Genomic DNA, 25,735 nt, shown 5'->3' with positions numbered 1-25,735 from the left:
ACCGGAGGCAAAGGGGAGGCCCGGGTCACTCCCTATACCATGCCCTTGCTCTCCGGGCCAGAGTGCGCCTGAGCCGCCCGGGCCTCGGTGTCCCCACGGATCTCGCGCCGCCGTCTCACCGCGATGCAGGCGCACGCGCTGTTCCCCGCCACGCTGAGCGCGCTGGCCACGCTGGCTGTGTTGGCGCTGGCCCGGGAGTCCCCGGCGGCGCCGTGCCCTGCGCGCTGCGACGTGTCCCGTTGTCCGAGCCCGCGCTGCCCCGGAGGCTATGTGCCTGACCTTTGCAACTGTTGCCTGGTGTGCGCTGCCAGCGAGGGCGAGCCCTGCGGCCGCCCCCTGGATTCGCCGTGCGGGGACAGCCTGGAGTGCGTGCGCGGCGTGTGCCGCTGCCGTTGGACCCACGCCGTGTGTGGCACGGACGGGCACACCTATGCCGACGTGTGCGCGCTGCAGGCCGCCAGCCGCCGTGCGCTGCAGATCTCCGGGACGCCGGTGCGCCAGCTGCAGAAGGGCGCCTGCCCCTCGGGTAAGCTCCCCCGGTCATCCAAAGCCTTGCTCCGGGGAAACTGAGGCCCAAAGGGAATCTTCCCGCTGGGCAGCCTTTTAGGAACAGTTCAGGCTACCCTCTGGCCTCCTAGGTGGAGATTTGAGACCCTCCCCCCCCCTCCCACGAGGTAAATGCTGTCCCCAAAGCCACAGAACAAGTTAGAATTGAAACCTAGTGTAGCAACCTGGTAGTGTCAGGTGGACTGTGGGGCTCCGACCCAGCCACACTCCTGTAGAGTCCTCCGGTAGTTTAGAAGGGAACGAGTGGCGAGCAGTCCTGTTTGGCCTCTGTCTTCAGTTTCAGCTCTTGGGGTTTTCTTCTGTCAGGGTGTGCTGGGTGCCGATTCTGTGTACCCGTTTTGGGCCCTGCTGTCTGCGATTGCGGGGGTTCAGAGTGGCCAGGCACCTGGGCTGCTCTGCTGCTATCTTGATTGTATTTGATACACCCTTCCCTCCTCTCCCATGTGACAGATACTATTAGCATCAGGCTCGGGGGCAGGGATGGGCAGGGATGGCGGTGGGTTTTGTTCTTCCCAATTGAGCCATTTATGTGTGAGCAATTTCTGTGCCTGCCTGTCTCTTAACTCGTAGCATTGCATCGGCAGGAAGCAGACCACGTTAGTACTCTTGAGACTTCTAGACCCTAGAGGGAACAGAGTCGGGGGAGAGAGAAGGAAGTCAGCCTGAGGATCACGCAGGTATCCACCGTCAAGGATCCGGAGAAGTGGCTGAGAGTGTTGGCAAGACCTCGGGCTTTATAGACCTGCTGTCCTTAGTTGAGTTGCTTTATTGGATTCTGGGTGTCCAGAACATCCATGAATGTTCTGATGACAGGCCTGCGAGAGACGCTTGCAAGGAATACTTAGTCCCATCACAATGCATGCTGGGTTCCAGTCTTACTTCCTGTCCTGAGTGTATCATTGCTGCTGTGGGGTGAGGCCCCCAAGAGAGATGTTGAATTTGAGACAGTAAATAGAGCTCCCTGGCAAAGATGGGGAAGGGTAGAGAGGCCTGGGCAGAGCAGAGACCGAGATCTAGGCTAGAGCACTTGGCCACTACAAAAGCTCAAGGTGCCAAGGTGGTTGGCGGGCACAGAATACAGAGAGGAAGGACGCATTACCAGAGATGTTAACAAGCCAGGCTCTGCCACCCTTCCTCATAGGGCCAATTAAAGTAATGTGGCCACACTGGGAAAAGGAGCAAAGAAATCCAGTGACAGCTTCCCACGTCCATCTAAGGGTACCAACATGACGCTTAGGTTTAAATAGAGGGACAGAAGTATGTATGACCAAGGAGCTCTTGCCCATCCTTGATCCCTCGCTGTCTCAGCTCCAGCCTCTCCTGCGAGCTGGCCTGATGCATCCTTCTCACTAGCTACAGCTTTTCTTCTCCTTCTCCCAGCATGAGATTCCTGAGGAAATTCCAGTGTCTCGGGGTCCATTGTCTCAGTAGTCTGATAGCCAGATGGAGGGGCACAAGCGGTCTTCTTAAGTCTCCATTCCTGTCAGATGGTTACAGCTAGCCAGGGCCAGTGACCTTGAAGCTGACACCTCTCCATTGCCCACTTTGACCTGGATGGTCCAGGGACATCATTCACATAGGCTGCTATCTCCCGACGCACAGAGGCTTCACACACTAGTGTGAGTGCCACATATGGATAGAGACTGGTCCAGTTCCCTGTTGCTAAGTACTTCGAAGAGATAGTAGCAGCCCAGCTGTCTCTGCTCCTGCCAGCTCAGCTGACAACACTGCCCCAGGACACTGAGGTCTCGGCCTCCATCACCACGTACCTGTCGTCACCTCCTGTCCACTGTGAGTGTGGTCACTAATAAGCCTGACCGCAAACCACAAGGCCCAGATGCTCTGAACTCATGTATGTGCTGGCGCCAGGGAGAGCTGATGAGCCCCGCTTGTGGGTGATGTCTGAGAAGGAGGCTTCTGTGGTAGTGGGGGCTTAGGACAGATTGGGTAGCAGAGGGAGACCAAGCCAGCACTGGTTTTTGCTGTCTTCCACCTCCCTTATCCTCCTGCCTCACTTTCCCTAGCAGCCAGGTGACCTTGCTCAGTCTGTCCTGCATGTTACCAACAACACCCTCTCCAAGATTGCCCCCCTATACCCCCTATACTTAGCTGGACTTTCAGGCCCCGTTTCTGCTACCTGACACACACACACACACACACACACACACACACACACACACGCCTGTCCTCCCAGCTTCTTGCTCACTTTGGACCTCATGGTGTGTAGGGGGGTGAAAGGGGGATGCAGCACCTGCTTGCACACAGTAGGTGATGTTAAATAAATGTCTGGGCCCATGGGTCCCTGGAGCTCTCATGGTTCCTGTTAGCTGGCTCCATCAGGAGTGATGGAAGCTATCAAATCCCACCTGCATGGTAGAAAAGCCTTCTCAGGAGAAGGGTCCCTTTGTCAGGATGACCTGTGCTTGTCGTCAAGGGGTCTGCTTGTAGGTGGCTGCCTGCTGGCTCCCTGGAGTCCACGTACCACAGCCCCTCTGTGGCAGTAGACACACACCTGTTACTAGAGCTCAGAACTGGGAGCCCTGGGGCAGTTTCCACATGGATTTAATAGGCAGCTTTTAGTGTGCAAGGCCCAGCCAGCCTCTCCCAGTTTGTTTATTTAAGAGCTTTGGTTGGCTTTTGTGTTCACTCCTCTTAGCAGCTTCTAGTGGGTTGGAATTCAGCATTTGAGACTAACCAGGCAAGAAGATATGGCCTCTGTCTGCCCCTCTGCCTGCTGGGACAGCAGAACTGGACAGCAGCATGACTGTGGGTAAGGACTGGCAGGGTTCCAGCGGCTTTACGTATTTGTTTGATAGTGGGTAGGATCGTGTGTCATGGCCTGGTACAAGGAGGAGCTTCATGACGTGTGAGTTCAGAAGCTCTGTCTCAGTCAGGTCCCTTTCTTCATCCACCTCCAGGGCATGCAGAGGTGGCCATGGTGCTGTGTGAGGCTAACGCTCCCTAGACAGAATGGCACTCATCACGGTGGTTGACCTGCTGACCCTGTGCCTTACACCATCAAGTCTGTGTGTGCCCCCTAGCCTGTGGGAGCTCTGGAGGCAGTGAGGCAGGCAGCCTTCCTGGCCTTCACTGTCAGCTCCAGGACTATGCAGCTATCACAGCAGGCTGGGCTGGACAGTCTGGGCTTTGAGGGAGGAGGCCGTCAGAGCTCCTAGGGTCAGGTGTCTCAGACTCTTCCCACCATGTCTGAAGCCTTGAGTTCATCACAGGGAATAATGTTGAGGTGCCTTATAAAGATGCTGAAGTGTGCCTCCCTAGCGCTCTCAAAGTAAAGGGGAGCTTGCCCTTGGTCCCCCCGACTCCCTATTGCTGGTCTGATATGCCATGGTCCTTGAGCCCCATGAGGAGCTTGCCCACCCTAGAAGACACTGGTGAGGAGGTGAATAAGTTATGAGAAACACAACGTGGTCACAAGCCCCTGCTCTCGGGGCTGCAGAAGCATCATATGCCCCAACTACATGCATGACAGACACCTGTCATTGCCTGGACACCGCAAGCTCTGCCTGTATATCCATGGCACCAGCATGGCCTGCAGGCCGTGGACACGTCCAGCTGAAGCTCCAGAATATCCAGACCCTGTACTCAGAGGCCTCACCTCCTCTGTCCCAGCTCTAGAGCTAGACTCTTGTACCGAGGGTCACTTGCCTTTGTACATACAGCCCCTTTGCCATATGCGCCAATCCTCCATTCCTCAAGACCAAGGCACCAACCCTAAGGTCACACTTGTCCCCTCACAGGGAGCCTCTCTAGGACAGTGGTTCTCAATATTCCTAATGCTGCGACCCTTAATACAGTTCTTCAAGTTGTGGTGACCCCAACTATAAAATCATTTTCATTGCTGCTTCATAACTGCATGATATGCAGGATATCTGATATGCGACCCCAATGGGGTCACCACCCACATGCTGAGAATCACTGCCTTAGAGTATTTCGGTGCTTGGGTACCCAAGCTGCGCTGGCCCTGGAAGTGAACAGAGAGCAGAGCACACGGCTCCTACAGCTTCAGCCATGCCTCAGCTTTCCTGGGCCTGGGTGGCTGATCAGTTCAGTTTTTCCTTCTTCTAAAAGCTTGCCTGTCCCTAAGTGACCCACAACCCCCTGGTCACAAACATCAGCTGAAGATCCGTCTGTGGTTCCCGGGGGGGGGGGGGGCCTCGCTGCCGTCTGTGGCCCTCAGACACAGGTCCTGCCCAGGGAATGGAAGACAGGGGAGGGCAGCTGCCAAACCTGGAGCACAGATGCCACACACCACCTCTCCTTCACAGCCACAGCCCTGGGCACCAGCCCAGGTGCAGGGCACACAGCACACCAGGCAGAGGGCACTGTTTTATAGGTGGCTGTTTTATAGGTTGGGAAACAAGGCTTAGAAAGCTCAGGTGGCCTGCCCAAGACACGCAGCCAGACCCCTAAACCTAGGCACATTCCCCCCAGCTCTGTGCTGCTCCTCGGGAGGGTATAACAGCTGGTTAGCTTCCAGGAGAGCCCAGCCCTGACCTGCCTTTGGCGTAGGGCCAGCCTGGCGCCTCCGGCTGTGAAATTCCAGGCTCTGCTGGCTGAGCCAAGTCCTGGAGGAGGTGCTGCCCGCTCGCTACCGTACTGCGAGGCCATTCTTACCACTTCACAGAGATTCCCAGCTCTGCTTATGGAATGCCCTTCCACCTGTGACTGAGTGGAAAGGGGCAGTAAAAACGGGCACTTGTGGGGCGCTCAATGCCGCCTTCGGTCTCCCGGCCTCATCTGAGCAGGAAACATATGCCATGTCGAGATTTATTTGCTGAACCCCATTAGGCCTCACCCCACACCAACCTGGCACAAACCTGGCTGGCGGCCCAGGGAGAGATGCCACCGCTGTCCTCCATAAGAAAATGGAGGCATAGTGGATTCAGGAGATTTGGGGGGTCTTTCTATGAAGTGGCAGAGCTGGGGGCACCACTGAAGAGCCAGACATGGGGATCAGAACCAGGTTCCTTTTTATGTTAAGTGCGCTGGCTGGGCTAATGCACATGCTTGTACATGCTGTGTATTGTACACCTCTGTCGGGTATGGGTATGGCTCCCTGTTTGGCTGGATGTGCAATACACAGCCTCTGTAACGGTTTTAGGGCTCCCCTGTGGTGTGCCATTCCCTTTCCCATCCTGTGCCTTTGTGTCCCCATCTCTTCCGTGGCAGCTGTGGCTGTCTGGAGCTAGCTTGAGGATCACCGACTCTCACTTAGGCAGGACTGCTGGTGGTGGAGCCCGGAGGCCAGCTCCCCCCTCCATCCCCAGGGTTACTTCTTACAACCCGCCTTTCTTCTTGAGGCCCCAGACACCTGGCCCTGATGGCGGTGCTCTGTGTCAGGCTGCCGGACAGAACTTCCGGGCCTTCAGATTCGGTTTATTTTTTGAAAAACAGCAAAAACAAAACAAAAAGTAGCGCCAACAGCTGAGTGTGCTGAGACTACGGCCTTCAAAACTTGGCCCGGCCTGGCATGGGGGTGGGGCTGTTAAGAAACCCCAAATAAACAGAGCTGTTTCCTGGCCCAGCCAGGCCAGTTTATGTGGGAAGCCTGTGGTGGGGGCTTGGGGCCCTTTATGTGACTCATGGTGACTCATCTGAGAGTAGGGGCTGGATTAAAGAGCCATGTCTGGCAGACTGCAGGGTTCCCTGACCTGGGGTAGGGCTAGGCCTGCCATGCCAGGAGAGCATTCATACTCAACCTCAGTTTTCTGGGCTGTAAAATGGGCCATGGCTGCTGCTCTGGGGCCTGGGTTCCAAGCTGGTGGCTGGGCTGAGGAAGTTCTAGCTGGTGGCTGCATCCTCCTCTTTTCTCTTGTCAGGAAGCTCATGGGGCTGCTTGTGCTAGTCGCCGCTGGGCTGTGGGGTAAGCCAAACATGTCTCCTGTGTGGGGTGCGAGTGCTGGGGAATGGGCCCATGTATAGTACCTTACTGTTTGTTCTGTGGTCCTGAGCATGGACAGCCAGCTGGAAGCAGGGCGTGTTATCCCGGGCTCTTGTTCCAGGCCTTGGCATCTCCCCAGTTACCCACCATGCATAGTTCTAACTGACAAGGCCCTGAAGATCAGTTCCTCACTCTGGAATGACAAATGGCCTGAGATGGGAGGAGCATCATGGTGGGATTACCGACTGGCTTAAGGCCGAAGGTCAGAGCCCAAGCAGCCTGGGGGCACAGGGACTTATCTATCATGCCTTGGCTCCTGCCTCAGTTCTACCACTACCCATTGTGAGCCTGGCAGAACAGGGCAGAACCTGGGGAGGGTCCTGTGGGTCCTGGAAGTGCCAAGCCCCGGGATAGACTCCTCAGTAGAGAAGACAAGGTTCTTCATGTTCTCCATGCTGTCTGTGAGGAGGACAGTGTTCCCTCGTCCTTGGTCACAGACACGCTGGGCCCAGTGCTCAATCCACATAGACAACCTCTCTGATCACTTCTGGCCAGTCAGGGGCAGCAGATGGCTTTGGCTGTACCGGAGCCCTCTGCACACCCTATCTCACCCTGGGTTCCATCTGTCCCCGCCTTGTTCACACTTTTTCATCCCTGGCTGATCACTTGCTGTCCCTCACTCACTGTTCGTTGACACCAGGCCTGGGTTCACAAAGGCTGTGGGCAGGTGTGACTGGGTAAACTGCACCAGAGACCGGGCTAGGAATTGTTTCATAAGCCTCAGTTTCCCCACCTTTACTATTGAGGATCCATTCCCCTTAGCCTGCCACCCTGGGAGTCAGAGACATTGTCAGGCTGTGTGTGGGGACAGCAATACCCCACAATCGTTTCAGAGCCTACGTCGTGGTCCACACCCCTCTTATGACTGCTTCGATGGGCATGTTTTCCTGGGACATGTCTCAGAAAGTGGTGGCTTCCTGGGACAGGGAATGTCACTGTTTATATTCATATAAGTTCACCCAGGCCCCAGGAGGGGTCATCTTCAGTCCCACTTGTCAGATGGAGAAGTCAAGGCCCAGAGAGGGTAAATGACTTGTTACAGGCCACACAGCTAGAAGACAGCAGGTCCAGCTGAGCCCAGTTGTATGCAGCTCTCAGCCCTGTGCTTATTTAGAGCCCAGGAAGCTCCCATAAGCACCGCCAAGCAGCCTGGTGTCAGAGACAGGACCTGGAGGTCTCAGCATAGGCTCCTGTCACCCACATGCCTCTGGCCTGTGGTCCTGGCAAGCCACAGCCCTGTTGCTGATGGCGGCTGAAATCAGAGCCAGTGATGAAGGTTCTGGGGACTGACTGCCTGGGATATGGCCAAGTCAGACAAAGGCGGGGTGTTCTCAGGAATCTATAGCCCGCCCAATGAGGAAAGGCTTCACAGAGGCCAGATAGGGGTGGCTCAGGAGAGGAGGCCTCAGGGGCTTTCACTGTGTCCTTATCTATCAGTACCCTGGCCCTCAGGCAGAGAGAGGCAGAGGGTCCCCTCTTCAACACACTGCTGTTACATGGAAGCAGGTGAGGGTCCAGGGGCGCTGGTCCCCAGCATTAGTACTGTGCTTCTGGGAGCAAAGATCCAAACCTCTCTAAGACTCCTGCCAAACACTAAAGAGTCCAGTGAGAAAACGCAGAGGCTCAATCCCAGAAGCCCCAGCTAATTCTGCAGGGTAGGGGCCACCACCCCCAATGTCTGGGTACCCTTGCATTTCTGAGGAATGGGGTACAGAGCATGCTGACATCGGCTCTCAGTCCAGGCAGGGGTCTTCAGCTGGGCCTCTTCCACGTTGGGCTTAGGGGCTTGCTGGAAGCCAGCAGATCTCACTGACACCCTTGGTCCTTGCTGCCAGCGCAGGTCTCCACCAGCTGACCAGCCCTCGGTACAAGTTCAACTTCATCGCCGACGTGGTGGAGAAGATCGCACCAGCCGTGGTCCATATAGAGCTGTTCTTGAGGTGTGTGCCCCACCCCGCCCCACCCCAAGTTGCTCGGCAGCTTCCTAGTCATGCCTAGTCGCCTTGTTGCCTGCTGCCACTCAAAGGAGACCTCATTCCAGCAGCCAGGGACATAGCAACAGGTGGGGTGGGATAAGTAGCGTCTGTTGGAATTTGGGGTATCCGGGGGCTGAAGGTTAGCCTAAAGTGTGCACCTAGGAGTCTAGGAGTTAGAGAGAAGCGGGGGACAGTCCCACTGAGGTGACAGCTCTAAACATGGCAAGTGTGTCTGGGTCAGGCATGAGAGAGGATGTGCTAACTTGTGGCTTCATGGGGAGGGTGGGGGAGGGCTGAGTTGAGGTGGGTGAATAGGGAAGCAGGTTTGCCCACGGGAGAGGAGGCCCACTGTGTGTTGTGTGGTCTAGCCTCCTGGAAGGATCTCTCTTTACAGACAGGGGTGGAGCCTCCTTCCTTCCTCCCACACCCAGTATTCTGTCCCAGAGATGTCTGTGCTGGATGAGGAGGCCCTGCCTTCTGGACACACCAGCGGAGGCCCCATCACTCACATCCGGTCCTGAGGTCTCAATTTAGACCCCCCAGAGAGAAGCCGGCGGTGGCAGGGGCCTTAGGACTCCAGACACAACAGCCTCCACCCTTCTTGCCCTGCAGCTGGGTGGGGAGAGCCAGCTGGGTTGCTGGAGCCAGACAGGATCCCACCGGATAGGGATCAAGGAAGCTGGTGACCGGCTTATTAGTCTGACTCCGGTGTGGAGCTGCCTGGCTACCGATGTCAATCACTATCCCTCCCTCTGTGCTCTGGGGCCAGCTGTGTGTCAGACCACTCAACCTCCCGCCCACTAAGAGAGCCAGAGCCTCAGTGTCAAGATGGGGGCGGGGTGTGTGAAGGGAGGATGAGCAGTATTCATCCCGGGTCTACCCTGAGCTCTGGACTATGTAGGCTCTGAGTCTGCTTTCTTAAGCCATCCTGCTCTTAGAAGAGAAAGCCAGATGCCTGGAGACTCAGCCTCTGTGAACTGTGGGACCCTTCTGCCTGCCAGGTTCCTGCTTTGACTGACAGCTTTTGGACCTATGCATGGCAAGGCTTTTCCTGTTAACTTGCCCCTGAGCCTTGGAGGCAGTTCTGAATTCTCCCTGTCAGGAGGTGGGAACAAAGGCCTAAACTGAATACACACATACACACACACACACACACACACACAGAAACACACACTATGAACACAATCCCATACCACACATGCAAACACCACATACACACACACACACACACACACACACACACCCCATACACAAACACCACACATACACCCCCCCACACACCAACACACACACACCAACACATATATTCCCACATCACATTCAAACACCACACACATACACCACACACACTCCCATACCAAACACCACATATACACACCACACATACATCACACACACACACAGACACGCACACATGTCCTATCACACCTGGGGCTGGGGTTTGACTCCAGGCTGTCTGATCCTGGAGCACAGCACCATCCTGTCATATATGATTTTCCCTGGCCTTGTCTTCTGCCCTGGGGTAAAATCGGAGACACGTCATTGAGGAAATTACCAATAGATGCACCAAGAGGCTGTCTCAGCCAAAGGGTGCTGAGGAAGGACGGTGTGTCCCTAGAGAGCCTGGGGCACTAGCCCTGTGCTGGCTCATGGCAGGCTAAGGCAGCTTGGCAGCAGTGACATCTGGCCTGCAGAGGCAAACCTCCTGGGTGGGCAAAGCTAGGTGGGGCAGACAGCCTTCTAGCCACAAGCCTGGACCTGGGGGGTCCTGCCTGCAGCCCAGAGAGGAGCTGGGTGTAGCAGGCCTGCAGGGCTTCTCAGAGAGACATGGCTGGTAGATGGAAACTAGCCATAAACGCCGCAGTTACCTCGCAGGATGCTAAGCAGCCTGACGTGGTGGGAGCCCTGCTCTGCCCTGCTTCCTCCTGCCTGACCCGCATCTCAGACTCCCTGGACAGCTTTGTACAGCAGTCATTACCTAGGACCAAGTCACAGAGCCCCACAAGGATTAAACAATGGGGCACATTGCCTACTGCTCTGGAGGTTGCCCGTCAGCATGCACCCCCACTTTTTTTTTAAGATTTATTTATTTATTATGTATACAGTGTTCTGCCTGCATGTACACCAGCAGGCCAGAAGAGGGCATCAGATCTCACTATAGATGGTTGTGAGCCACCCTGTGGTTGCTGGGAATTGAACTCAGGACCTCTGGAAGAGCAGATGGTGCTCTTAACCACTTAACCACCTTAATAGTGGTTCCAGGTGTCCTCAGGTTGGAGGGCATCCTTCCCACCTGTTTTCCATGGTCCCTCCTCCTGCCCCTTCCAGCTTCCTGTTTCTCAGGGTACTGATGCTTGGACATAGGACCCCAGCTGCATCAGAATATCACATCCCTGTCACACGTGCAGAGACCCAGGAGGTCACACTCATGGAACTGTGGTCAGGACTTGAAGTCCGTTTGGGGGACACCGGACCCACAGATCTCCCATGAACTTTGAATGAACTTGTCCCTGGCTCCAGGGAGCACATAGGATGTTTGCTGCTTTCCCTGGTCCTGCAGGCTTATATGACATACTTGAGAGTGCTAGAAACTTTGTGCTCCTTCATCTGCTTAGTGTCCTCACACCCTGTGTCCTTTTCTATGTCACCCTGAGGAAGGTCCCAAGCTGCATCAACCTTCTACCCCCTCTCATCCTGAAAGTAGGGCCAAGGCTCCGTAAGCAGATAGCCCATTTCCCAGATGAAAATACTGAGTCTCAGAGGTTTACAGAGCCTCCCCGAGGGCAGCCAGGTCATAGGTGGGGTTGGACTGGCAGTTAGAGTCCTGACTGTTTGTCTCCAGGGCCCTGCCATCAGGTATTGGTGCCACTGTGGGCTGGTGCATGCTGACATGTCAACAGGTACTGTCTTTCTCTGCAGCAAACTGCAGACCAGAGGTGACGGTCACAGCTTTATGGCCATGAACTGGCTCCAGCTTCTATGTTGCCAAGGCCACACCCACAAGTGTCAACCGCTGTTCAAAGCCCAGGTGGTGTAAGGAGTGATTCCCCCAAGCCTGTGTTCATTCACTCCACATGGTTCTGCTACCTCCACCATGCTGATTCCCCCCAGCTAAGGCCTTACCCCGAACATCCACTGTGCTTTCCTGTGCAGACACCCTCTGTTTGGCCGAAATGTGCCACTGTCCAGTGGCTCGGGCTTTATCATGTCAGAAGCGGGTTTGATCATCACCAATGCCCACGTGGTCTCCAGCTCCAACACCGCCTCGGGCCGGCAGCAGCTGAAGGTGCAGTTGCAGAGCGGGGATGCCTATGAGGCCACCATCCAGGACATTGACAAGAAGTCTGACATCGCCACGATCGTGATCCACCCCAAGGTGCGTGGACTCACGTCTGGGGGTCCCTGTCCCGGTGGGCTGACAGACAAAGGAAGTCATCCACCTTCCACCCCTGTGCCCACACACAGGCCACCAAGGCAGACCTGTGCCAGGGCCCCAGGGCCCTCTATGGTCCCCAACAGCTTCTAGAATCTTAAGGGGCCTTGGGCAGATTAGAATTCTCATCACTTGGAATCTGAGGGGAAACTGTGACTCGGCAATGCTAGATCATACATCTAAGGTCCCAGCTAACAGTGGCAGGAAGCCTGCCAGGCCTAGATGCAAGTCTTCCTCAAATTGGTTTTTGTCGCATCCAGTGGCACCAATGCATGGCTCTGGGATGGCCATGGGGGTTCCCATATTCCTATGTGAAATACAGTGTTCAGGTACCTAGAGTGCCAGAGATGGTCTCAGCTTCCCTGTGTCTTAGGGTTCCAAAGTTCTTGACAGGACTCTGGAGAGCTACATACCCCTCCATGGGGTGCCTTTGTTGGGTCCAAGCCTGGTTGTGTCTGTAGCATTAAGCCAATTTGAAGAGCAATCTGTCACCACCAAATCTCAGGCTTAGCTGGGCAATAGAACAGGCCTTTAACCACAGCACTTAGGAATTAGAGTTTGAGGCCAACCTGATCTACAGAGTGAATTCTAGGTCTAGGTTAGCCAGGGATCCATAAAGAGTCCTTGTCTCAAAAAACAAACAAACCCCTGGGCTCAATGGTGTCAGAGGCTAGGCCCAGCCTGTATGCTCTGTACCGTCTCATGACAGACATTTCTGGCCTCCTAAGATGAGCCTTGGTTCTATGGACTCCAGCTCCAGTCTCAGCCAGCTGCTGGCCTGGCCTCAGTTCACACTGGAGACATGCCTCACCCTGGCCTCAGGGCTGTGAATAGCCTCTTTCCTCTCCAGAAACCAACCTGACAGGATCCCTCTCCATGGTCTCAGTCTCCATCCTCTTTTACACCACCCTCTCCTTCCAGAAAAAGCTCCCCGTGTTGCTCCTGGGTCACTCGGCAGACCTGCGGCCTGGCGAGTTTGTGGTAGCCATTGGCAGTCCCTTTGCCCTACAGAACACCGTGACAACAGGCATTGTCAGCACTGCCCAGCGGGATGGCAAGGAGCTGGGCCTCCGGGACTCAGACATGGACTATATCCAGACAGACGCCATCATCAATGTGAGTCCTGTGGGCAAGGCTGACCTCAGTGGCATCTGACCAGCTTGCTCTCTGTCCCATCATTCAGCACACTACTATCTAGGAAGGCCTTTCATTATCTCAGGTAGAGTGCTCACCGCGTGACTGCCTCCCAGAGACAGCCACCTTAAACGTCGGCAGAGAAGGGGTGGCCCGGTCATACCCCTGGAAAGTCTTAGCCTGCCCTATACAGCTTGTCACCTTGCTAGCATTAAGGTTATGCCGGATGGCACCACCACATTCACACATCTCCAAGCCTGGGTGCTGTTGTGTGTACCCCTGTGTCCGCCATGACTGCTAGCTGGAGTCGTTCATGTCTATAGAGACTACCAGACTTCAGACGTGGCCTGTCCTGAAGGTACTGAACAACTGGCAGGTTGCTGAGACACAGAAGCACATGGTTTTTGCAGAAACCTGGAGGGAGAGTGGGATGGGCACCAAAGCAGTGGAAGTCAATGTCTGTGACCCATCTTATCACTGGCTGGAGTCAGTGGTGGGGGAAAGAGCCTGGGGATCATCAGGGGGTTCGTGGCACGGCTAATATAGTATTTCCTCCTTTACAGTATGGGAACTCTGGAGGACCCCTGGTGAACCTGGTAAGTGCCCCCTAACATGCAGTGTCTGGTTTTCTGAGGCTTTGCTCACACAGAGGCACAGCCTGGAAGTAGAGACAAGCTCGATAGTGCAGCTCTAGAAACTGCACATCCAGAAGTCAGGAGTGTGGCTGGGTTGGAGGCCCGGGAATACTTGAGCCCCAGGCCCATGCTGCCTGGAATCCTTAGACACAAGTGAGAATGGTTGCCAGGCTGGGACCACGTGCTCCCCGGTGGCACTGGATAATGGGGTCCCAGAGCAAGCTCTTACCACCCTGGACCTCACTGTCCTTGGTTATAATCTACGGTGAGTGGAGAGACCAGGCCCATGAGCTCTATTACTCCTTGTTCTAGGGTCAGGATCAGCTCCGTGCCGGCTGAGATTTTTCCAGAATAGGGCAGGAGGTTCAGCCAGGATCTGAGGTGGCACAGCCTGCCCCTAGGGAACCTATCCACAGAGTGGGTAGTGTCCACACTTGATGGACACGTAGCCCGCATGCTATGTGAGTGCCTGAGGAGGTTCTGAAGGGACACAGGCCTCACCACTGAGACAGACGAGGGGGTGGGAACATTTAGTGAGGGTATGGAGATGAAGGGATAGGTGGGGAAGGGAATGCCAAGGGCAAGACACAGCACATGGGTGTGCTGCCAGGGCGGGAGAACACTGCAATGCAGCAGCCCATGGTTTGGGGCTGTGTCCTGATGGCACTCAGGCGACTTGACTGCCGGGCAGGGTGGGAGCCAAGCTCAAAACAGACTATGGGGTGTTTCCCTGGCCCCACTCACTGGTCTCTGCTTTTGTAAGGAAGGGATAGAAAGGGCCCAGGGTTCTGATGGGAATAGATGATGTTCTGGGTACAGGGGACACTGATTCCTAGGCCAGAAGGGCTGGAGCTGGAAAGGCAGGCTCAACCTGATAACTTCTCTAGAAGCCTTTTCCAGGGATAGAGCAGAGAAACCCCAGGATTTGGAGGTGTACAGGGTTGGGGTAATGTCACCAACCCCTATGTGACCCAGAGAGTCATCTTTACAGGATAGCTGGGGACTGGTTGAGGCATCTCAGTGGGACATTGACAGCCAGCTCTGCCTCTGGAAAGATTGCTCTCACACCCAGCTCAGCAGCCGTCTGTGGTGTATTTGCATCTCCCCCCCCCCCAGTAACCCCTATACTCTGCTTGCTTTGCCCAGGATGGTGAGGTCATCGGCATCAACACACTCAAGGTTGCAGCTGGCATCTCCTTCGCCATCCCTTCAGATCGCATCACGCGCTTCCTCTCCGAGTTCCAAAACAAGCACGTAAAAGGTAAAGAACTCACCAGAGGGGCAGGTAAGGCAGAACCACCCAGGATGAGGCCCAGCCCCACTCAGGTTAGCCAGGGCCCATCTGCAGGGGCTACATACACCATGTTTACTCTTAGATTAGGCCCCTCACACACACCCCAAACCAGGGCATCTCATCTCCAGCTTCTCTTAGGGCCTTCCTCCATTCCTCTCAGCTCATGTACACATTCAACCCCTGCTCCTCCAGATAGCTTCTCCCCAGGTCCCACTATCCAAGCTTGGACCTCCAGGGCTCCTCTTAGTTGGCAGAACATTGTGTTTCCTTCCTCCCACCTACCTGTCCATCCATCCATCCATCCATCCATCCATCCATCCATCTTCCTTTCATCTACCCACACACTCAACCCATTCATTTATTTATCCATTCCCCAATCTACCCATTCATCGGTATGCCAGTCCACCTATCTATTCTATTTACCATTCCATCCATTCATCCACTTACCTGTTTGTCCACTTAACTACCCACTCATTTATTCAGTTACCAATTTATCCATCCATCCATCCATCCATCCATCCATCCAATACCCATCCATTAATTCATCTATCTACCAGTCTACCCACTCATCTATACATTCATTCACCTGCCCATTCATCTTTCCATCTATCCATCCATCCATTTATACATCTGCCCATTCATTCATTTATTTATCCATCCATGCATCCGTCCACCCACACATCTATCCCTCCATTAATCCACCTATCTACTCACTCACTTGCACACACACCAAGTCATCCATCCACTCTCTCATTCATCCACCCACCCATGGATTCGTCCATATACTCATCCACCTATCCTCCTTCCTCCTATCCATTCACACTTCTACCCATTCATCTACCCATCCTTAAGTACTCTTTTCAGCCTATGAGTCATACAGCCAGCCCAGTAGGGTATCCTCTGTTCCAAGGGGGCAAAGCACAAGAACCCAATCCTTGGAAGTCACCTCCGGCCAGTCCCGATCCCCTCGCCCCAGTCTAAACAGGTATTTCCAGTTTCTCTTGCCCTCTTGGGTGGCCATCTGCCGCCCCTACCCTCACACTGCCTCCCCGTCTCCTCATAGCCCTCTCACCAGCACTGCACTGAGAGCAGGAGCCTTCCTTCTGCTCGCTCCTCTTTTGCGGCCCTGCCAGCCACACACACGGACCCCAGTACAGCCGAGACTGGTCCTATGAAGAACTGCAATTGAGGAGCCTCATTCTGTTCCAAGTGGCCCTATGTGAAGATGACAGCAGCAGGCAGAGCCTGTCCCTACCAGGGATCCGAGGCACCTTCTGGTGAACAAGGGGAACTAGCCACCTTTTCTCTTTGCTGGTAGGAAGCTCAGAACCAGACCAGGGTTTCTAGATCCTTGGTAGCCTTGGCCCTTTCCTCTAGTAATCAAGGCTTTCCAGTTTATCCTGTTTATGGGATTGAAGCTCCATCCAAACATACTGGCCTGTGGGTGACTGCTATGCTGGAAATGGGCCAGTGGCCTCCTGTCCCTTCATTCTCTCTTCTACTCTCAGAAAAGAACTCCACGGGGCCGAATCTGCTCCTCTGTTGCAAAGCAACTGTCCTAGTCACTCAGCCCGGGTTCTGGGAAAATGCTCACCCCCATCTCTAGAGCTCTGTTATCACGCAAAGACAGCGCCTGTCATCTGAGGGTCCGATGAGGCTTAGCTAAGTGGAGTCTGTTGACTTAAAGTCCTTTTGAAATTTGTGCTTATTTATGCTTTTCTATTTTTAAATAAAAACATGAACCCAACTACTCTGTTATTTAACACATTCCTTTTATTATATCAGGGAGGCATTGAGTACATCTCTTTTCACATCCAGGGGTGGATGCAGGGGCCTCTGACAGCCTTCAGATTATGGAGTGACCAGAGCAATACTGTTCAAGGGAGCTGCCCCCTTGGCTGTGACCCAGGAGCTTCTGGGTAACAGGAGAGGAAGGCTTTGTGCAGGGCCAAAGGCCCCCTGCCTCCTCAGCTCACAGGTTCCCTTTTCCCCTGCCTTGTGGAGTCCCAGATGAGGAGGTAGGTGGGCCTAGGTAGTACAGGGGACCACCAGAGAGGTAGGGTCTGGAGCAGAATCCTGGACTAGGCCCTGAGCAGAGCAGCAGTTCAGCTGTGCCTCTCTGCATCCTTCAGGGAGCAGGAACCTTGACAACTGAAGATAGACCAGTCTTAGACTCAGAGGTCTGACCTAGCCTCAGGTCCTTCCCAAAGCTGTGGTGTCAATAGCAAAGGCATGATTGGCTGAGAACACAGCCCACTGGGCCTTCCCTCATGTGAGGAGGGAAACCCAGAGAACCTTGAAATTATATGACATCTGAATGATGAGCCTGGATAGGAGAGAAGGGGAGTGGAGGAGCTCAGGAAATGGGGGATGTGCCTATCCCAGCTGTGGGCAGTACAGGATAGCCCAAAATCCCAGGGTGCCAGTGGGGGTGGTACTGAGGAAACTCTCAGAGCAGAGGATCTACATGGGCTACATGTTGGGGGCATTGGAGGTAATGGTAAGTTAGACAAGTTGGCTGCAGGGCAGGGGTCAGTGGCTTAGAAGAGGTAAGGAGACATCAGGGCATAGCCACCTTCTCATGGTTGAGTCAGGCTTTGCTTGAAGGTTGAGGCACTGGGGTTTACCAAAAAGCAAGAGGTGGCATGGGAGCCAGGGACAGGCTTGATGTCCTGAAAAAGGGACAGGGTCAACCAGAGGGTGAGGAGCTGCCACAGACAGTTGGCTGAGGGTCCTTTGCCTTGACCTAAGAGAAATCACAGACAAGCAAAGGGCAGTTCCCTTAGTGTTGATAGTCCCGAGGTCCAGGGGCTCACAGACTGAGCTTCCAAAGGTCCAAGAGTTACTTCTCCAAAGCTCTGAGTGTGGGAACCCTCTGCTTGTCAATTTTCCCCACCGTTCTCTACATCTAGAGATTGTGATCCTCTGCCCCTCTCTGGGATCTTCATGGTCTTTCAGTCTGTAGTATTGTGTCTTGACCGTCTTCCTTGAGAGTCTACTCTCTCTCTGTTGATCTTTGGAACTCTGCAGAGCTTCAGGTGGTGTCAGAGTCTCTATCTCTTGGTGGCTCTCGGGAACTCTTGGCTCCCTCTTGGGTCTACAGCTTTGGGTGTCAGGGTCTATAGCTCTTCCGTGGCTCTCTGGAACGCTCAGCTGCCTTCTTCTTGCTGCTGTCAACCAGCTGGGGAACTTTTTTTTTTTTTTTTGTCTGCTTTTTGTGCAACCAGTTCAGCCCATTCTACTTGTGATAATGATCAGAAGTAGGCAAGAGACCAGTCAGGAAAAAGCCTTTATAGGGGCTGGAGGGATGTGTCCTTATATAGCTAGGAAAGACCATGGTAGGATTCTACCAATCACAGCACAGCTTTCTGTCCACCAATCACAAGCCTCTCATGAGCTCAGCCGCTTTTCTGCCAATCACATGCAGTTTATGATGGACAGCTCCCTCTGGAGAGGTGCTTCTCTCCCACCCCACCCCACCCCGCCCCACCCCGCCCCAAACTTCTTGAAGATTGCTGCCTCCAGTGCTAAAGCATCTGCATCTGTGGACAGGGTTGTTTGGAGGTCACCAAGGCTCCACAAGGCTGGAGTGAGGCTTCCCAGAACTCTCCGGAGCTGGCCTGACTGCAGCGAGACCCCCCTGCCGGCTCCGGCTGCAGCTGTGGCTGCAGAGGTTCTTGCAGCTGGAGTGGAGCTCTCCCTGAGGACTGTGGAGTGTACACAACAGCCATGCTGGCTGCCAAAGAAGGGTTTGCTTGGCTTATGCACCTTCCCACCTCCCCACCCCCAGCCTCTCCCCTCCCCACCCCCCGACCCTCCACCCCCGCTCAAGGCTTCGAGTCAGAAGGACCTGTCATGTTATTCAGGGGACTGAATGGCCTGCTCCAAAAAGCTCGCCCTATTTAAAGAAGGAACGAACTCAGAAACACTAAAATCTGCATACACTAAGGAACCTGTATGGGAATAATGTCACCAGTGTTCCCTGCTTCCTCTTAAGAGCACCCCTCTGATCTGCCTCAGAATGAGCCCTCACATGTGTGAAGCTCTGGCTGGAGCTTTGCCCTTGACATTGTTTGGAGGGGTGCATGAAGGTGGCACTTACTGTAGCCACGGCTCTCTATGTCTAAATATCCAGCCTCTGTGGTCGGGGCTAGGGAACCACCGTCTTAGATAGACATCCCTATCGAAGGATGTCCCTGAACTCAAAAGTAGTCCCAGGTTTCACCCCTCACAGGAAAGGCATGAGGCCCTGCTCCCCACACCTATGGAAAGCCGAAGTTTTGTGCTTTTTTTTTTAACATGGCTTTGGGCTACAGGCCAAGTGGAGGGAGGTGTCAAAGGAGGAGTATCCTGGACACCTAAGCTTAGGGCTCGGGCTTCATCCTGTCCTGATCCAGGTTTCCACATTTAGGCGGCATCCACAGTGATGCCCTGGTCTCCCCACTTCACCTCCCAGCCGCTCCTTGCATGAGCTGATTGTGCAAGTGCTTATGGGATATCACATGAATATCAGGAGAACTGTACCTGCACCCAACCTGCTGAGTCCTCAGTTAAGGGCACCTCTCACCCTCCCTGAGTCCTTTGTCCTTCTGCCACCCATCTGCAAGGACCTTCCAGTGTTCTGCATTGACCCTACCACTAGTCCATCGCCCGGCATCACCAGCCACCAGAGTCCTAGCTCACAATGACGCTACTCCAGCCACACCACAGATCCTCCCTCAAGCCTCAGAACTACAGGTTAAGTATGTCTGTGATTCAAGTAGAATCTAAAGTCTTCTATGGCCAACCCAACTCCTCTGGGCAACGCTGCTACTCATTCATCATTTGCTTTGGATAATGGATTATTCTGGCACCATTTGCTCAAAGGACATTCCTTTCTCCACCTAAGTGTTTTCCCAGCTTTACCACAAAATTAATTAATCCAGTTCTTCTATCAGCTGGTCATCCTGTCCCAGTGCTCATGGCTTAGCATCTGCAGATCTCCCAGGAAGTCCTGAGGACCAGTGGTCTGAGCCCTCCCACTCTGCTGTCCCTCATCATCTCTGCTCTCTGAGCTCCTCTGGTCCAGATACAGTTGAGAATCAGCTTTTCAATTCTGTGGAAGAAAATCAAAAGTCTGATGGTATTTCGAGTGGGGCTGCAGTGCCTCTGTCAAAGAATTTGGGGGAATTGGTGTTTTAACAGTGTTGCACCCTCAGATCCAGAATCACAGCATCTGGCTTTTCTCGGCATATGCTATACTGAGTATACAGTCTCCAGGCCAGTCTGATGGCCTGCTACCAGAATCTACAAGCAAACTTGACTTTGGTATGTTCAATACTTGATAACCCATGGGTCCTAGTAGCTTCTTGGTAGCTTTCGCTGTATTTTCTATGTAGATGAGTGTGTGGTCTGTGAACAGAGATTGTTCTTTCATTTTCCATCTGAATGGTCCACCTGCATCCCCAATATTGAAGAATAAAGGTTTGGGGAATAGGCTTCCTTGTCCAGTCCCTGCAGGAAGAGGCATTCAGTCCTTGCCATTGGGCATACTGCTGGCCAAAGTTTGTTGTTGTTTTTTAAGTTAAAAAGCTTCTCTTCTGTTTCCGGCTTCTTTGTAGGTACACAGTGTGAGATTTTGCCCAGCGTTTTCTGCATGTCTTTTTGGCTCATAGTGTGGTTTTCCCTTTTAGTCTAACAACATAACTAAATTAGCTAATTTTTGTCTTTTTGTCTTTTTTTTTTTAAGGTATTGGGGACTGAATCCAGGTTGTATACATGCTCTACCACTGAGCCATATGTGTGCCATGGCATGCACATAGAAGCTTACAGAGCAACTTTGTGGAGTAGTTGTCTCTTTCCACCTTTATGTGGGGTCTGGGGATCAGGCTGAAGTCCCCAAGCACACTTTACCTGCTGAGCCATCTCACCTGCCTGAGGCCTTTTTGTTCTGACATGGATGCTAACTTATGCTCTTTGCTTCTGAGAACAGCCTCTGTACCCTGAAAGTTTTTGGTTAGGAATATTTTCATTTAGGTAGTTGAAACTATTTTCTCATTTCTCCTTTTGCTTTCATCTCTGGAGATGGCTTCTTACCATTTACTTCCTGGGCATTTGGATTTCATAGACTCTTTGTATTGTTGATTTCTGGTTTAATTCCACCATGTTCAGGGAATTTTAGCAAAATGGGAAATTGAAATGTGTCAAGCCTTGCTTTGGGTTCAGAACCCATCACTGAGCAGCCAGAGGTCGGGGTGGGAGAAGCGGGAGAAGGGAGAGTTTGAAAGCTGCACTCACCTCACTGACCAGTGCTCTCTGGGCATCATCACATGATGTTGCATTTACAGAGAGGGCAGAGAGAGGCATGAGTTCAAGCCCCAGAAAGGACATTGGGGCACCAGCAGTGGGAAAGCTGGAGGAGCTGGAGTGAGGAAGGAGTTCAGCTGGGGGCAAAGGTGAGGGTTCAAATGAAAGGTGGGAGGACTGAAGCCACCTGCCCGGAGCAGACTAGAGAGCAATCACAAGGACGAGGCAGCTCCAGGCCCCTGCTCATAAGCAAAATGGCTGCTGGTTCCAGGCCCTACTGAGTCTCCTGTGGGTTCTCTTCTCAAGGGCAGTGACCATGTGGCCTAACTGAGCCCACTCTGTTCCATTTCCAGACTGGAAGAAGCGCTTCATTGGCATCCGGATGCGAACCATCACACCAAGGTGAATGCCATGGGTGACACCTCTCTGTCCTCCCACAAACCCCTTCCACATGCTGACCACTACGCCCAGCTGCTGGCAGGTGCTAGAGGGGTCGGACCCACTACCACTGTCTGATGGATTCCTTTTGCTCCTTCACAACTCTATTCAGATGCCCCTCTGCCAGGAAACCTCTGGAATTTTCTTCCTGGGGCCCCTACAATAAATAATTAAACTGGATGGCTTAATACAACCAAAATATATTACTTCAGAGTTCTGGAGGCCAGAGACTGAAATCAGATGCCCATGAGTCTTACTCTCTGAGGTTCCAGGGTGCATCCTTTCTGTGTCTCCTGACTCCTCATGGCTGTGGGTACTCCTCCGCAGGCTGTCATGTCCCTCATCCCTACCCATCTCCACATGGCCTCCATCCTATGTCTAAGCCCCAAACTGCCAGTCACTAGATATCAGAGCTACCCAGGTTCACGACCTCATCTTAAGATACCCAACCAATTAGAGTGGCAAAGTCCTTGTTTCCAGTGTCCTGGTGGCTGGTGTCCCCGTCTCCACAGGCCACTCATGTGAGAAAGCCTCCCCCTATTTGCACACCCTACTCTCTTTAGCACTGTGGTGCCCCACGGTGTTGGAATGGCCCTGTCAGGCATCCTTCTCACTCTGCCTGCCACCCTGACTGTGAGTTCCAGAGAGATAACTGTGTTCCTACTCACTTCTTGGCTCTGGCCCTGGTAGAAGTTCAGAGCAAAGGAGCAGGTGCCTGGAAATACATGATGGAAGTGCTAAAGAAGGGAGTGGGGAGGAGGGGGACAGGGACGGGCCAGGGTTGTGAAGGAAGTTACTACATTGTGAAGCTCCAGGGATAACTTCTGGATAGTCACCAACCACCGTAACTCACTCGTCCTGCTTCAGTAGCCGTCAATCTAAGGAGCAAAATTTAAATAATCTGCAGTTAAGACCAATATACAAACTCATCTTTAAATTGTGTGTTTCTCCAACCAACCATCCACCTGCCATCTGTCCAGTGTTCTCTGTCCATTCCATGAACTGAACCATTCTCCATTTCTCCATGCCGTCTGTCCATCCGCCCATCCATCTGTGCTCCCGCTACCACCCTTTATAACCTGTCCTCCCATATAGCTGTCCCCTCTCCACCCTTGCAGCCCATTGTGGCCACTGAGCAGAACCATCTCATGGGGCTCAGGGTGTTCTGAGAGTCCATGGGAGGCTGTCCAGCTTGGGTGGTGGTAGAGAGCGGCAACCCCATGCCAGGGAGCTGGGCTGGAGGCAGGATGCTGACACAAAACTGCCTTTCCAGTTTGGTGGAGGAACAGAAGGCCGCCAACCCAGACTTTCCAGCAGTCAGCAGCGGAATATATGTGCAAGAAGTCGTTCCCAACTCACCTTCTCAGAGGTATGCTCCACCAGCAGAGACAGAGCTGCTGACTGCCAGGCACCGGGGGGAGGTGTAGGCTGGGACTCCTCACTGCCCTTATGTGACCCCAAGCCTCCTGGCAAGGAGCTGTGGAGACTGGCCTCTCCTCTGAGCCACAGGAGGGATGAACCATCCCTGAGAGCATTGGCCACGCCTGTCCTTGGCGCAGAGGGATCTTTCCTTGGAGATGCAGAGGTTGAAGAGTCCCTGCCCGCAGCCAAGACAGGGACTCCAAGCCACTCTCTCCAGAAAGAACTGGCTCTTTAGATTTCTTATCTGTATAAAGGACATGGTTTTTTTTTTTTTTTTTTTTTTTTTTTTTTTCTGACTCCCTAGCCCAGAGACTTTGTCATGGTGAAATAAGATAAAGGCTTTGTTTTTAGGCATCAAGAATTACAGAAATGTTATGTAGAGACCTGGTATGGTGGCATAAGCCTGTAGCTTCAGTATTTGGGAAATAGGATCAGAAGGACTGGGAGTTCAGGGCCAGCCTAAGCCAGATGAGACCCTGTTTCAAAACACCAAAACCCAAACAAAGCAATGTTAAGTATTGGAACACCATGAGTTGAGGCTGTGTGACCCATGTGAGTACATCCTGGTACTCTGGCCTCTATCTCATCTATGCCATGATCGGTAGGTCACATCAGTGGTTTTAAACTGTGGTTCTGGAAACTGGAGGGGTCCCACAGGCTGCTCTGGGGAGATGGATCTGCTTCTCTTTCTACAGTTTGAACATCACTAGCCACCATGCGCTTTATCAAAATTATTTTGCTAAACTGCTGTTGCTGAGCTCAGTGAGGCCAGCCTGAGCCCTGAGAGTATGTGCGTGCTAACGGTCTTTCTCCTGGTTGGCAGAGGAGGCATCCAAGATGGTGACATCATTGTCAAAGTCAATGGACGACCCCTGGCGGATTCCAGTGAGCTGCAGGAGGCAGTCCTGAACGAGTCCCCACTCCTGTTGGAGGTGCGGCGGGGCAATGATGACCTCCTGTTCAGCATCAGGCCTGAGGTGGTCATGTGAGGCTCCCTTTTCTCTGGTGCCATGCCAACGCCCACAGAAGGTGGGGGCCCCAACCCTCATGAGATCAGAGCAAAGGGATGCTTGGTCTTCAGCAGGGCCAACAGTCTCCTCTCTGAGTCCAGGGCTGAGCCTGAGGCTGGGCCTAACCAGGAGTCTGGATTTCAGCCTTGACCCTGAATTCCAGTTGCAGTTAGAGGAAGCACAGTGTCCCCTGGACCAGATGCTCCTGATATTACCGTCTGAGTTCTCTGGACCTAGAGGCTCCTGGGGACTTCCCTGGAAGTCTGTCTTTTCCCCAGCCTCCCACCCCTGCCCTCAGGAAGGCCCACCTCGCTCCCAGCCCACCTCCTCTCCCTTGTATCCCAGTGCCTAGACCTCTCCCTGTCACACAGGTACTTTCCTGACCCCACCAGGCTTCCAACTGCCTCAGCACCGCCTCATGGTAAGACAGGGGCTGCTTGCCCTGCCATCTGGCATCCCCAGAGGACAGGCCCTGCAACTGTCCCCTGGAAAAGCCAGGGTCCTGACCTGGAGCAGGTGAACATCCCTCACTGCTGAGCTGAGCCCTGCACTGGTCCAGGCGGGCAGGTAGCAGCAAAGGGTCATGATCACAGGGTCTCCAACCCTGACTGCTCAGTCTTCCAAGCTGACCACGTGGTGGCCAAAGAGGGAGTTGGTACCTGCCTGAGGTGCAAGGACTGAGCCACTTCACCTCTGCACGCAGTTCGGGACGCAGCAGCCTGCAGGCTCCCAAGGGCATCTTCGTTCTCCCTAGTGTTTCAAGTGTATTTGTGAGCTTTGCTGTAAAATTACCCCCCTCCCCATGTTGCTTGTACTGTATGTTTCTCTACTGTACGAAATTAAAGTTTACAAGCACATAGCAACCAGCCAGAGAGGTGTTTGTTCAGCACTAGCTGGGAGTCCTCCCTGCGGTTCCACACCTAGTACATCACTGGTGCCAACCTGAGGACCTGCAAGTGGCCTTTCCAGGTTTATACAGTGTCAAGCATGAGTGGCACGGAACACACTAGAGCTGCCTGCAGCTGTGGGCAGCCTTATGTCAGGCCACTGGGGACAGTTTCTTCACATCCAACTTAAGATCTTATTACCTCTCTCTCCTGACACTACCCAACTCCTGGTTTGCTATGGGAAACAAGATCATTCCTGCCAAGCAGTTAGAAGGGCATGTGGCCCCCAGTGAGTTCCCAACCCCTTCCATGCATACCCGGCCATGTGGCTGAGCTCTGTCTCTGCTCCCCACCCCACCCCACCCCACCCCACCCCCCTTTTTTTTTTCTTTTCACAAACACTGCCCACAGCCCACAATGGCTGGGAGCAGGAAACAGTCCAAATTCTCGGAAGGGCTTGATGGAGTGGGGGTGGGGAGGCGTGTTGGGGGCATGTTGGACCCACAACCATGCTGCTCTGTACCGTAGAGTTCGGAAGGATCTGGGAGCTTCTGCCTCGACCTGCACATGGGGGCAGGGCCTGCACAGCCGCATGGCTTGGGCTACTTCTGTACCATAAACTGCAGGTGCTTCGAGCGACCCACCCTAGGGCTCCTGTCCCCCAACCTCAAATGCCCAGGGCAGCATCGGGG

General features: G+C 53.7%; 1 protein-coding gene across 2 annotated transcripts; it reads left to right on the top strand.

The window, feature by feature from the left end:
- Positions 1–25,021, top strand: Htra3 (HtrA serine peptidase 3). Of its 2 annotated transcripts, none has more exons than XM_055624260.1 (9): positions 1–526; positions 8,370–8,469; positions 11,659–11,881; positions 12,860–13,054; positions 13,636–13,668; positions 14,854–14,968; positions 21,640–21,688; positions 22,998–23,093; positions 23,970–25,021. In XM_055624260.1, exons 1-9 carry the CDS (start codon positions 124–126, stop codon positions 24,133–24,135), a joined length of 1,380 nt encoding a protein of 459 aa, XP_055480235.1. In that variant the 5' UTR covers positions 1–123; the 3' UTR covers positions 24,136–25,021. The 2 variants fall into 2 exon arrangements, with proteins under 2 accessions (XP_055480235.1, XP_055480234.1); XM_055624259.1 differs by having other exon boundaries at positions 14,854–14,992.
- The last annotated feature ends 714 nt before the right edge of the window (positions 25,022–25,735 follow it).

The sequence above is a fragment of the Psammomys obesus genome, unplaced genomic scaffold (genome assembly GCF_907164565.1).
Source record: "Psammomys obesus unplaced genomic scaffold, mPsaObe1.curated_primary_1811, whole genome shotgun sequence".
Taxonomy (NCBI): Eukaryota; Metazoa; Chordata; class Mammalia; order Rodentia; family Muridae; genus Psammomys; species Psammomys obesus.
Note: the sequence above shows the minus strand (reverse complement) of the source record. Positions and strands in the feature narration are given on the sequence as shown.

Bases quoted from the DNA above. Each gene is read 5' to 3' on its own strand.
- Htra3 (XM_055624259.1), top strand. From the start codon at position 124: ATGCAGGCGCACGCGCTGTTCCCCGCCACGCTGAGCGCGCTGGCCACG. The intron at 11,882-12,859 runs GTGCGTGGACTC...CTCTCCTTCCAG, and splicing joins CGATCGTGATCCACCCCAAG to AAAAAGCTCCCCGTGTTGCT. The intron at 14,993-21,639 runs GTAAGGCAGAAC...TTCCATTTCCAG, and splicing joins AGAACTCACCAGAGGGGCAG to ACTGGAAGAAGCGCTTCATT.